The sequence below is a fragment of the Poecilia reticulata genome, linkage group LG21 (assembly GCF_000633615.1).
Source record: "Poecilia reticulata strain Guanapo linkage group LG21, Guppy_female_1.0+MT, whole genome shotgun sequence".
NCBI classification, from domain to species: domain Eukaryota; kingdom Metazoa; phylum Chordata; class Actinopteri; order Cyprinodontiformes; family Poeciliidae; genus Poecilia; species Poecilia reticulata.
The window spans coordinates 21,242,885-21,256,571 of NC_024351.1; the positions used below are offsets into that span (position 1 = coordinate 21,242,885).

The window sequence follows — 13,687 nt, forward strand, 5'->3', positions numbered from 1 at the left end:
TTTTTTTTTCTTTTTTGAATCCACAAATGTTGGGTTTGGATCCCCACCGGATGCAGCCACTTCTCATTCATTTCATATTTCTCGAAAAACATTTGTGTCGTTTCAAGAATCCTCACTTGTTGAGGTTGATGTCTTTGCCCTGCTCGTGCGCTTCAACCAGTTGCTTGATGACGTCGGCGATGGTCATCATCATCAGCTCAGCTCGGCTGATATCACCTGGAAGTCATTTAGATTAACTAAAGTATTATTTTCTTATAATAACTCGGTGTTGCTGTTGACGAAGAAAGTCACATCTACCACATAAAGTAGAGATGAGTGTCGTTTTGTGTCATTTTGCTTACTACAAAGGCAACTCTTTGAAGAACGTTGGATAATATGAGTTACAGACACATTTAATTATCCATTGGAGGCAATAAATAATTCCTAAATTGAATGGTATTGGTGAGCGTTAGCAACAAGCTACAACTAGTCTGCCCAATTTAAAAGTAATTTAAAATATTTAACACATTTCACAACAAACTCACTCTTTTTCTTCGGTTTCCCCATATCCTTCCGCGGACACTCTGTCAAATTTTAAACAAGGTGCTGTTTATTAAAGGGTAAAACATTGGTCTGTCAATTCAGAGAACAGTAATAAACAACTCCACGTTACGAGCATACTGAAAATGCCGCACCGCAACAGGAACTGTCGTAAAATGATGTAAACTACTGTATCGAATTGAAATGCCGAATAAACTGTTTTTCTACTATTTTTGAATCATTATTATTATCGTTATTATTATTAAATCCTTAGGATAGATTTACACGCGTGTCTTAGTAAAATAAAAAGCGCTGACAAGGGTTCATATTTTAATGAAAATGTCTTAATCTCACTTGCACACAGGAGTTCGGTGTGAAAGGCTTGTATATTCGATGAACGTCCACGGGGTGGCGTTAAATCCCCTCTTAAGACGTGTTTGTGAATGTGTCCAGAGGCAGCTGAAGGCTCACTGACTTAAATCTCACAGCAAATCCCTTTAGTCGCGAGTTGACATGGCCCGACTGATCTCTGCGGGAAGTTTCAGGAAATGCAACAGGTGGACGAGCTGCAGGGAATGAAGCGTGGACTACCGTGAATGTTTCCAGACTCTGGAGCAGACAGCAAACTTCCCCACTGAGAGCGGATTTTCTGGGGTGGGCAAGGCACGCAGGTAGAGCAAGCCAGCGGTCGCTGTCATACAGTGTTTGACCGTGTCTGTGTGTGTTTGTGTGTTTGCTGCTCATATCCAGACCTCTTTAGCGTCCCAGGCTAGCTGCTGCTGCTGCTGTGCCTCCTGTGTGTCGGACTGGGAAAAAACTGCGCACTCCTTCACTCGGTTAGTTCCCTTCTCCGTCATTTTATCCGTCACTCCTTGCCTCGTTATGCGCTATTCCGAAGTTATTTGAACAAAGTTGCAAATGTCAATTCGAAATGAAGCTTTAATTCTGGGAAATGTATATTCTCGGACCGTGCTTTCTGTATGTATAAAGTCCAAACAGAGTCTAACTGGTTTTACTGGTGTCCATTGATTGAATTGCCGCAGGTTAAGTGCTACAATGGATGACAACAGCCTGAGTGGCTCCAACGTAAAGGTCGCTGTGCGCGTGCGACCCATGAACAGGAGAGGTGAGCCATGTAACACTTTTTAAAGCCAAACTCCAGATTTTTCGGTTAAAACAAAATGACTTAATATGTAGCTTAATAGGACAGCATAAGACTTTTTGGTATGTTATAAATCATTTTTAATTAAGATGAGTTTTACCCTCCCCAAAACAAGCTTCTACTCACACATGCCTCTGGTGACGTCACATAAGGCACAACAGATCAGGGTGAGGGGACCTCAAGAAAATACTATAGGGCCCACATCAAAACCATTTAGTTAAAGAGTTTGCTGGGGTGGGACTTTTAATTTACAGTGGACGCCCTCCTATTCGCTTTATCAGTATTCACCTATTTACATTTTATTTATTTTTATTTTTTTGTGGAATATAACTTCAAATTATTTGAAGAAAATTCACCTACATACTGCTAGTTTTTTTTCACTCCTTGGAAAGAAAATACAGCTTGGGAAGCTGAGTTACACAGGTGCAGTGCTACTTAACAAGCTACTGGCTGCGTTTGCAAAGCAGCCAATCTAGGAGCGCCATTCATTTTCCTTGCTGCTGATTGGGTGTAACCCAAACAGTGGAGATGAGGAACCATAGACATTAATACGCAGTTGCAGTATTAATATCTATGTGAGGAACGCTGTGGTTGTTAGCTTCTGTGGTAGTGCTAAGACAGTTTCTACTCTGCATATTAATGCTTACTAAAGTATGTTTGAATTATTAAAATGGGCACAATCGGCTGTGGTTGCTAGCCCCCACAAAGCTTGGATGTCTTCTGTAGGTCTGATTAAAAAAAAAAGAAGAAAAAAAGAAGAAAGGTTATTAATAAATAAATAAAAAATAGGAAAACCCAGCTTATCCTCAGAATTTTCTTAAACATTGTAACAGTGAGTAAGTTCATGTTTTCATCTGCGTGAACACCAAAAATGAATTTATTTGGGATTGTGGTCTAAGGACTGCACAATACAGTTGTTCTGAAAAGTATCCACCCCCTTTTATTGCTTTTACAAAAAAATCATGATCAACAAAATGTGGCATTCCCCCCCCACCCCCCCAAATCTCTTAAACGATAAACTGAAAATTGTGACCTACAAACAGATGACAATGAATATTAGTAATATGTAATAATATTAATATTATGTAATAATAGTATAAATAATATGCCCTAACTACTATTAATAATACCCATATTTGGTGTATATTTTATGTGGATCTTTGTTAACTAATATAATTTTCAGCATTCATGTCACTTTGGTTGGATTTGTAATATTTTTAGCCCCTTAAAAATTATTGTTAATGATTTTTAAGATGCTTTTAATTCTGATGTTTTTAACTTTTTTTCAAAAATGTGTTTTGTGAAAATCCAGATTTCATTACCCAAATCTGCTTGACTTGTCAGTGAACGTTTGTTGGGGGGAACACACCACTGGATTGTATCTTTAACATAAATATGTCTGTCCTCCATTTTCTTCCCTCCTTTTCTTATCATTGGCCTGTGAGACATTTTCAGGAAATCCCACACCCACTCCCAAGTGAGAATAACCAACCATGTGGACCGCCATGCATGTGTTACGCTACTTTCTTTAGAGCATTTATTTCTGACCATTTTGGGTTTTGGAAAGGATTCCCCCCCCCTCCCCCTGGAAAGCAACAACAAGATGGAGTTTTGCTGATGTTTTGAAGCGGGCTGGCAGGAGGCCTGCAGTCTGAAATCAATAAAAATATGATGAGGTGCTGCATGTTTAATGTACTTTTAGTAAATTCCCAGAACAACAGCATAGCAGTTTGGAGCTGAGAATACAAAGGTTTGTGTTTCTGTTTCCAGTCATGTTCCAGTTATTGTCCACCTCATGAAATCTAACATAACACAACATGTGGCCTAAAATTCTGCAGGGACAGGAAGTCCAAATGCTGACTCCGCCCCCTGGTTCAGGTGGGAATGAGGAAGAGAAGGTGTGACTTGGCTCTTCCTTACTGGCTGCCTGGCCAGTAGTGAACTCGCCGTAATGTTTGCACAGGCAGGTCCTGTATGAATCATCAGCAATGCAGCCATTTCCTGTTAGTCCTCGTCAACCTGTTTGTGTTGTGATTACGAGGAACTGGCACACGCCCTCACCCACCTGTCACTCTGCAGTGACAACCAGGCGGAAGCTGCCTTTAGTGGTGGGCAGGATGACAACATCAGATCATGTGGACGATTTCTCAAAACACAGTGAACAGAGCTAGAAATGGGATAAAACTTAGAGGAAACCTGATGAAGGTTTACCCGAAGCTGCAATGGCACATTCGGGGCCACTGCAGACGGGGAGGGGGAAAAGAGGAGTAAATTGCTGTCAAAAAAAGTTGGAAATTTTGAGATTAATCTAACAGAATGTGGACATTTCTGAGTTTACGTTGATATTTAAACCAAGGGTTTTTTTTCTAGAAAATTTCAGATTTTTTTTGTGTAGCAAATTTGTGACTTTGCACGTTTTTTTTTCTTTCTAGAAAATTTTAGATTTTTTTGGGAGGAAAATTGCTGCTTTAATAAAAAAAAAAATTACCTAAAATGGCCCTAATACACTGTTATATGAAACATACAGAACGATGTTCTAATAGAATCAATTAATATTCCAGAACAATTACAAAAAAATACTTTAAAAAGTGTGTTCACAAACAGTCTCCAGACAGTTTTCCATTTTACCCACCACTGTTTCCCATGTTTTATTTGTTTTTGGGTAAATGTATATATTTTTTTATTTTTTGTAAATCTAGAAAAAGACCTGAAAACCAGATGTGTGGTGGAGATGGAGGGGAGCCAGACCTTTCTGCATCCAGCCATCACTAACGTAAACAAAGGAGACCCCAGGTAAGCTGGGAGATGTAAATATGTAAACACTTTAGTTTATATAGTAATACCATCAGTACAATAGAATGAGTCAAGATAAACAGCCTGGACAATGACTTCCTCTTGAATAATGTGGAAACGTCTGTGGGAGTTCAGAAAAATATAACTTTTTTTTTTTAATCAAATTTTTAACAGCATTTTATCATAAATTCCACAAAAGAACAGACCATTTGCTGGAACTAAATGAACTGTTCTTTCTTCTTTGGCCTGAGCGTTTGGTTGTGATGCCAGAGCCTGTGGATCAGAGCAGATCTGAGGCTGTTTTCTGCATCCGTGTTGTGAATGTTACACAGGCGGCTAATGTTCCACATTTCAACATGAATATTGATTCCCACCTAAAAGCTTCTGTGTGTGTGTGAGACGGGTCTATATTCATTGGCTGGTCCTCTTCCTCTATTGCATTGCCGCTAGGGGAGCTGTTGACTTTTATGTTTTAATTTTTTTTAAAAAATACTACGTTTACACTAATTTAATGAACAAAAAGAAACTAGTGATTTCATTTAAAATGCTATTTGCTTTTATTAACACAGTTAAGCCAACATGCCTAATTACAGCTGATGGAATATCAACAATGGTAATCATTTTGATGGAGAAGATGATGGCAAAACCATTAGCATGGTGATGAAACACAGTTCTCGCATGGACGTGTTAATAAAAATGACACATTTTTGAGCTTAGAGAAGTCTCACATCACATGATATGACATCGCTGTTCATTAATGACACACTCATCAGTTTCTTAAGACAATCCTTGCTTTATGCAACAAAATCCTAAACAGCACGACAGCTGTTGGCTTAGAGAAGAAACTGTTTTCTTAACGCCCTGAGAAAGTTTCCACACCCTACTTCACATCACAGACACAAAATGTGTTTTATCATGACTGTCTGACAGATAAAAATTCAGTAAGTGTCATTGGGGAAAAAGAAAACAAAAAATGACAAGCTGTGGTTCATATTTTTTATTGATCAAATTCCAGACGACATTTCTGTTTTATTCAAATCTGGCATTTTTAGTGGAAAACCTGAATGAAGAAGGCTGTTTATTAATAAAAAAAAAGTCATGAGAAGTCCTGTTTTTATTTTGYCGTGGCTCATAGATGGATTGTGGCAAAACACCAAACATCCAGCCATAGCTACAATGGGATGAATTTGATCAAAGCTTATTCATGAGCTGTAAAGTCCTAAAGTAAAGACCTAAACCCAACTAAGTATTTTCAGCAATACTTCAAAATTGATGTTCAAACACACTCGTTGTCCGATTTGAGTTTGAGTTCTTTGCAAAGACAAACGAACTTGGATTCATTTACTAGATCTGCACCGATCTGATATTAATATCTGTATCGGTCCAGATGTTAAAACACTTCTAGATCGCTAATCGGAGACAATGTGCCCAATCCATAGGAAGACATCTATTCAGTCTAGTTCTATGCTTTGCGTTCTGAGCGGTGTCTAGCTATATTTATTTTACATTATATTTAAAATTCCTAATTGCACTTTCTGAATCAGTTGAAAGAATGTTTGTTGCAGTTTATTTTTTACATGTTTACCAACCTATTGTTCTATTTATTTTACAGTTTTACATATTTGGTTGTTCTATTCCCAGTTTTACTGACTGAACAAATGAAAGTTATGTTGATCTTACACGTTTGACCAAGCTTGTGAAGTCACTGGTGTATGTAAGTGTGCTGTACTGGTGCAGAGTTAGCAAATATATAATTCGGTTCATTTCGTTTAAAAATTAAAAAGAAACATTTTAAGTCAATTCAGCTGTTTATCTGTATCAGATCAGTATCGGCCGATACTAACCCTCAGGTATCGGTATCAGAAGTTGACCGGTGCATCTCTCTAGTCGTGTAAAGCTGGTAGAGGCGTAACTCAAAAAAACCTGTAGTCACACTTTTTTTCAGATTTCTATTGGCACAAAGAAACGTTTTCACTTCAATTTCACTAGTTTGTGTTTGTCACATAAAACACATTGAGGTTCATCGTGAAGTAACAAAACATGCAAAATGTAAGAAGGCGTGAATACTTTTGTAAGACTTTTTCTTTTTTTCTTTTAAAGGATGACTGGTTCGTGTTTATAGTTGTTCCTTTTCAGAACAAACAGTGGGTGATTTAATCAATCTGTTCACTTAAACTGGGTAGCTGTTTGTAGAGTGAAGAATCCTCTAATCCTGCTGCTGATTGGTGGATCTGATCTATAGCACATGTATGTAGCTGAAACTTTTTTTCCCCACCCTGTTGTCTGGAAGACGTTCAGATTGAATCATCACTCCACCTCTCCTGCTTTAAGCTCTCCTACTTTCTTCCTCCTCCCTTCTTTTGCACACTCTTTACAGAAGGTGTGTCTGTTACTCAGCCACTTAATCCTGCGGTAAAGGAGTAGAGGACAGTGCAGGAAGCCAGATATATGTGCTTTATAGTTATCTGAGGCGATAATGTGAACCAATTGTGCTGATCTTAATATAAACCCATAAAACTTGCTCTTCCTGAAGCTTGGGGTCTGTAGGTAGATATCTCCCTGAAGGCTTCCAGCCAGTCTCGGTCTTCCTTACTTGCTCTGTATTTCCCTTGGGGCTACCCCCCCTGCAAACACGAGGGCGTGAATCTGTTTTTGTCCTGAGTTAAAAGCCTTTGATTTCATAATTACCTTCTGCATTTTTTTTTTTTTTTAGCTCTGTGAGTGTCAGTGCGTTTTTATCTGCCTCGACATGCTCCAGCGGCGGTATGCTTCCCCTTCGGGGGTTTGACGTGAACAAGTTCTGCAGGCTCGGCACAACACCATCAGCTAAGCTCAAAGGTCGAAGGGAAGGAAAAACCGAAAGAGGCGAGATTAGAGTCGTCATCACCTGATAAATATTCAGGAAACTGGCTGAGCAGCCAGATGTGTACAGTTTGTGCTGAGTCAGCTCGCTGCTGGTTGACGTTGGGGTGAATTAGTGTTTTCTGTTGGGGGTGTTAATATGTTACAGGACCCCTGGGTGCTGCTACAGTAGGACAGCAGGGGGCTACCAGGCTCTCGAGGCAGCAGGGATTGATGCGGGCAATTATTCACTTCCTGCTGCATTCTCCTTTAACAGTTTAGCTTTAAACTGAGAATTTTTCTACACATCCATAAGCTACTACGTACAGGGGTTCTGCATGTCCAATGTTTTAAATTAGTGTGTCTGAAATTAAGACCTTAAGATGTCTTAATTTTCTTTATTAAAAGATGTAAGTTGGTATTAGGGTGCATTCACACCAGTACTGTGTGTCTGCTTTAATGGAACTCAATTTTGTTTGTCTACAAGATCCAGTTTGATTCTCAAGGCGTGAATGCACAATTGAACTCTGATGCGGATGAAAAAAGTGAACTCTGGTCCGCTTAAAAATCTTGTTCTGTTTGGTTCAGATGTATGTGTGAATGCCAAGCGGGTTGGAGACTGCTCCAAAAGCAGGAAGTGGACTATGGTGCGGGGCACTGTGGGCAGATACAACCAAAACAAACGGGCTAGTCTAGTGCTAGTGCGAGAAATGACTCGTAGTCTCTTACCAATGATGGAAGAGAAATCCTACATCTAGTAAAATCTGATGTCACTCGATGTTGTTTCCATCAGTGGTTCTTGGTGCAGCGCCACCTCAGACATGGTGGTGAACAAGATTTTCAATGAGAGAAAGCTGAAAATGTAACAAATTCTGGAATTTTGGTCCAAAATTGAATAGTCTATCGGACCATCAGGTGTGAGTAAGGGGGGTTGCTAACTAGCTGCTAATATACTCTTGCTAGCTAGTTAGGTTTTTTAGGTCTATCATGGGTTAGTGCAACTTTACCAGTGGTAACTGGATGACTTTTGTTTTTTCCACTGGCTGATTAATTCTGCCAACCAACAGAAGGCTACGTACAACAAAACCTTTAAGCTAGGCACTATGAATGTTGTCAGGCCATATGCAGAGTGAGAAGCTCAAAGCTGGCTTCAGAGTTTGTGCTACGCTTGATTATAATTCAGCAAGATCCCCCAACCATTCCCTATATTTAACATCTTCAATCTTAAATTTCATTCAAGATGGCTTTTTAAAAACAGGTCTTAAGATGTTTTAAATTTGACTTGTTGAAACCTGCGGATACCCTAATATAGAGTATTTAGAATGGGATCCAGGCCTGCATGCTGGTGGTCAGGGACTTGGTGACCTGCTCTCCTCCTCCTGCTCCTCTTTATGAAGTGACTCCTCGGTGATCCGAGGCCCTGCCAGTTATCTCAGGAATGTCCTGACAAGCCCAGGAGAAGGGAGACTTAATGTTGCTCTTTCATGGAGCAGCCAGCGCTCACATAGAGGCCTTGTTTCAGTACAGCTCCTCCGTTTGTGTGGCCAGAACAAAATTTGCAGCTTTTTTTTTTAAGGCCCCACAATTTCTGCTTGAGTGAAGGTAATGTTCTGAGTCCTGATTTACACTTCTACTAATGCGAGGCTCCACACATATAGCTACAAAAATGTGTTGTTTTTCTGCACTCAAACTTGTGGTTGTTGGACAGTGTTTCCATATCAACTATATATGTTAGTTTTACTCTGTAGATACTGGAGCACAGCCTCTCTCTCATAAAGCAGAAATTGTTTCACAGTGAACTATGAAATATAAGATTATTTTTGTTTTTATTTTTTTCACAACTGGATATGTAAGCAAAAACTAGAGAAACACATCTGTCTGTCCGTCCGTCCAACTATCCTTCCATTTATCTTCCCATACCTTATCCAACCATCCCTCTATCCAGCAATCTCTTTTCATTTCATATATCCTTTATCAATACATTTTTGATTATTAATTCACCAGTATATTTATCCATTCATTTATATTCATATTTTTAAAATGAATTGAAAAAACACCAAGACCTCTAAAATGCTGAGTCTAGAAAAGATGGAACCCTGTGAACCTTTAAGATAAAGGAACGTTCATCAACCGTCCATCCTACGAGAAGAAACGGGAAAAAAAGATTGATTCTGTATTGACCACAGCTCATTTATGGCCTTCCTGTTTCTCAGCTAATCTTGATGTAATTAAAGCCCAGAGCTGCACTGGTGACAGGAGTGACATAATGACAGGAGCTCAGGATATGTTGGATAATTGAATTTGACATAAACTTGCTGGAATGCAGCTAGGTGTGGGCTCTTGGCAGCCGTCGCATGTCGGGGACACCAGCAGGGTGTGAGGCCCAGACTACTGTTCAACATTCCTCCAGTGGGTCACCAGCAACATAAGAGGATTAGTAACCTGGGCAGATTTTGGAGCTCTGCTCTGATTAAAACACCTTTGACTCCATATCTCTGAAGGCCTGCCATGTTTCTGCTCATGTCTGGGTCATTTACAGTCCCTGCCTCTCATGTGCTGACAAACATGACGTCTGCCACGTAGGCAGACGTGGATCATTTTACATCTATCAGAGAAAATTTTTGATAATCATTTCATTAGGAAGTTTTTGAACTTCCCAACTCTGAAGCTGCTTCTAAAAAAAAAAAAAAAAAGAATCTTAGACAAAGTTGAAATCAACAAGTCACATCAAAACTGAACTTTATTATTTACTTACATTTGTCTGATATTAAAGGGGCCGTATTGTGTAAAATCAACTTTTTTATTTTACCTTTACATCGTGTTATAAGGTTATATTTTCATCTAAATCATACCTGGAGTGTTGCCTTGATTCTTTCATGCATGTTTAAAAAAAATAATCCTTTAATCCCCAGGGCAACCATTTATCTGGTCAAAACACCTGGATGCACATAGTTCCACCTTCGCAACTTCTCCCCTTAGCTGCAGTTTCCAAGCTTCCTAGCGTTCTCCTCAGAGAGCAGCCTTCCCCCCACTCGGCTACTTCAGACTAGTCAGCAGCAATTTGCAAACACCTGGTGGAACTGCACACCTGCTGACCTCATTATAGGAGCTACTTCTCAGAGCAACACTGGAAAAAACTTTGTTAAAGGGTTAATAGACATTTTTGTGATGACTTCCTGAAGGCGGAGCTTCAGAAAGAGCAGGAGTTTAAGAGACAGAGGCCCAATTTCAAGGTGCTAGAGAAGTAAAATGTCCTTTAAGCCATTTTTTATAACAACTGAAGGTGACATAATTACTTAATTATAGTATAAAATTGAAGTAAGTAAATATAAATTTGTTGGGGAACACATACTTTTTAATTATTTTGTAACCAAGTTAACTTTTACACTAGTACATTTTACATCTCAGGTAAACAGTTTGATGTTTTGATCAATTCAGTAGACCATAAATGACAAATTTATTGATCTCTAAATGCTAATTATTAACCACTCTTTCATTTCTATCTTCCCTCTGATCCCAGGAACCAACCTAAGGTAACTATTAAAATAAACTTTGCTTTTTAAGTATTTTATCGTGGCCCATGAATTTCAAATTCCTCTTACACTCCTATGTTTTCCCTCAGACGTTTGCCTATGACTACTGCTTCTGGTCAATGGATGAATCCCAACAGGACAAGTTTGCAGGTTGGTTGGTTTCCTCTGTCCATGTGATTTCTGCGCCGGTGGCTGGTGAGTCATCCCTTCAGCCCGTCTTCTGACACAATGTTTCCTGATATACGAGTCTATTTCTGGAGCTGAAGAACGGGCACCGTTAGTTGAGCGGATGGAAGACGGTAGCACTCTGCTCGTCTGTAGTATTAATATTGTAAAAGAGCAGGCGTGCAGGCCTCGATTCCTTCATACCAGTGCGGTCAGATGCATTGATTCTGAACACAATACTCACCCTGTCCAGCGTCTGCTCAGGAGCTTTCCAACAAATGTCCTTATCTGCTCCTGCTGTCCGTATCTTTTACCTTAGACTCTGAGTCTAAGGTAAATTGAATTTAAAATTTGATTTCAATTTGCCGCAGTGAGACTCCTGTTTTATTTTATTTTATTTTTTTATTCCTGCAGGTCAGGATGTGGTGTTCCAGTGCCTTGGGGAGAGCCTGCTGGACAACGCTTTCATGGGCTACAACGCCTGCATCTTTGCTTATGGACAGACAGGTAACATGATGATCTTTGTTACATGCTTACATTTGAACTGTAAAGTGACAGCGTCATGTCATGGGGCTTTTTTTGCTGCAGGAGGGACTGGTGCGCTATACTAGTAACAGATGACAGTACGAGAAAAGAAGATTATTGAGGCAATATCGCCATGAAGTTAAAGTTTTGGCACAAATTGGTCTTCGAAATGATTGTAGCTATGCTGCTATATCATTAACAAAAGACTATAAAGTCATTGTTTCAGGGTGGCAGTCACCAAAACCAAGAAATTGTAGGAAGAGTTTAAAAGGAGTGTGTGTGAGAGCATAGCAGTCTATAAACCCAACCCAGTTGCACTATTTCTGTTTGGAATGAGCCTCAAGAAATTCCAGCAAACTGCTGTTGTGAGAAGCTAGTGGAAAGCAATTCCACCAAATATTAAAGGGAGGTCAAGGTTAAAATGTGAAAAAAACAAACAATTTATCAAAATAGAACTCCCTCATATTATTCTAGCTTATTGCAAACAGAAAGAATTTGGGTAACCTTAACTGACCTGAAATGTGAAATGTTTAGTTTGAAAGTCAAACACTGAGGCAATAATGTTGTTTCTTTGTATTGTGACTATAAATACCTTGTTTAAACCGTATTTAGATCATTGGATCCTTGTGTTTTGTTTGTTGCTGTGTCATGTTTTTCGGGGGGTTTTCAACTGTCTCCAGGTTCTGGGAAGTCGTACACCATGATGGGCTCAGCGGAGCAGCCTGGTCTGATCCCTCGTCTCTGCAGCTCGCTCTTCAGCAGGACGGTGCAGGAGGCCCGAGAAGGAGAGACCTTCACCGTGGAGGTCTCCTACATGGAGATTTATAACGAGAAGGTCCGAGACCTGCTCGACCCCAAAGGGTGAGAGGTCTACGTTTCACCTTCAGCTGTTATGACGTTGTTTGGATTTTCTTGGCTTGTCATTCGTCATTAAAACCTACAGGAACACTGAAAGAGTCGGGATTGTTTTTTCTTGTGTCTGCAGGAGTCGCCAAGCGCTGAGAGTGAGGGAGCACAATGTTTTTGGCCCCTATGTTGACGGACTGTCCCGCCTGGCCGTGGCCAGCTACAAGGTAACGCAGCCATACCAAAATGAGCTCCGTGATCCTCCATAAAGGAAAAACTGTAACATGTTAGTGACTTATGTCTTCATCAGGACATCGAGTCTCTGATGTCAGAGGGGAATAAATCTCGCACTGTGGCGGCAACAAATATGAATGAAGAGAGCAGCAGGTCCCATGCTGTGTTCAACATCATCCTTACACACACACTCATGGACCTGCAGTCTGGGGTAAGAAACACTCTGCTGGATGAAAACCTGAACACCGTTTTTGTAAATTAAAGCAGGGTATTCACACTTCCTTAAAGTCTTAAATTCATTGGCCAAAAATTAAGGCCTTAAAATGTCTCAAGTTAATAAAAAGATTTAGATTTTAGTCCTGGCTGGCAGGAATATTTAAGGTGGATTTTTTTTTCCCCTTTCTGGCCTTTTCAGTCAGGCAAATGTTTGAGTCAAACGCAAACATCTTTATTTTGTTCTGTCACTCAAAGCATTTCAGACATCCTGCAACTCTGCTAATATAGCTTTGCTAGCGAGCTAGCTAGATAGCTAGCTTCTTGCGTCTATCATGGCTAAGTGTAAATTTGTCAGCAGTCGTTTATGCTACGTTTGTTTTTGCTACTGGCTGACTTCTGCTCTCAACCCTAAAAGGCTAGGAACAAAAAACTTTTGCTAATATACCCTTGCTAACTAGTTAGCTAGTTTTTTCACAGTTTTTGCTATGCTTGATTGTAGTGCAGCAAGTTTCCCCAACCATCATGTATATTTATACTTTTTTCGGTATTAAATTTCATTCAAAGTGGCATAGAGGTCTGACATTTGACTTGTTGATACAGAAGTTGTTCTAGTGTTTAGAGTTGCAGCTTTTTAAGAAGGAAGGTACCTGAACTAATATTGAGTGTGCGTGTGTGTGTGTGTGTTTGGTTCAGACGAGTGGAGAGAAGGTGAGCAAGCTCAGCCTGGTGGACCTTGCTGGAAGTGAGCGAGCAGCCAAAACTGGAGCAGCCGGCGAACGGCTGAAAGAAGGCAGCAACATCAACAAGTACGCAAACAGACAAAAAGGAGTCTCACTCAGCAGTCTGAATAATT

The 13,687-nt window shown here is 39.9% G+C and overlaps 2 protein-coding genes across 5 annotated transcripts in view; one reads left to right on the forward strand and one right to left on the reverse strand.

Moving 5' to 3' along the window:
* The window catches only part of elp3 (elongator acetyltransferase complex subunit 3), a 22,783-nt gene extending 22,110 nt beyond the window's left edge, over positions 1 to 673 (reverse strand). The window contains exons 1-2 of the mRNA XM_008398152.2: positions 525 to 673; positions 117 to 216 (exon numbers count right to left, since the gene is read on the reverse strand). Coding sequence (XP_008396374.1) covers positions 117 to 216; positions 525 to 546 — 122 coding nt within the window. The 5' untranslated portion in view covers positions 547 to 673. The remainder of the gene's footprint in view (positions 1 to 116; positions 217 to 524) is intronic.
* Positions 674 to 942: 269 nt separating this feature from the next.
* LOC103457764 (kinesin-like protein KIF13B) overlaps positions 943 to 13,687 on the forward strand; it is a 38,418-nt gene continuing 25,673 nt past the window's right edge. For 3 of the 4 annotated variants that reach the window (XM_008398149.2, XM_017302264.1, XM_017302265.1), the window contains exons 1-11: positions 943 to 1,173; positions 1,270 to 1,355; positions 1,563 to 1,645; positions 4,381 to 4,474; positions 10,836 to 10,848; positions 10,938 to 10,998; positions 11,428 to 11,520; positions 12,219 to 12,399; positions 12,524 to 12,611; positions 12,695 to 12,829; positions 13,528 to 13,640. In XM_008398149.2, coding sequence (XP_008396371.2) covers positions 1,576 to 1,645; positions 4,381 to 4,474; positions 10,836 to 10,848; positions 10,938 to 10,998; positions 11,428 to 11,520; positions 12,219 to 12,399; positions 12,524 to 12,611; positions 12,695 to 12,829; positions 13,528 to 13,640 — 848 coding nt within the window. In that variant the 5' untranslated portion in view covers positions 943 to 1,173; positions 1,270 to 1,355; positions 1,563 to 1,575. The remainder of the gene's footprint in view (positions 1,174 to 1,269; positions 1,356 to 1,562; positions 1,646 to 4,380; positions 4,475 to 10,835; positions 10,849 to 10,937; positions 10,999 to 11,427; positions 11,521 to 12,218; positions 12,400 to 12,523; positions 12,612 to 12,694; positions 12,830 to 13,527; positions 13,641 to 13,687) is intronic. The other variant, XM_017302266.1, reaches the window with a different exon arrangement.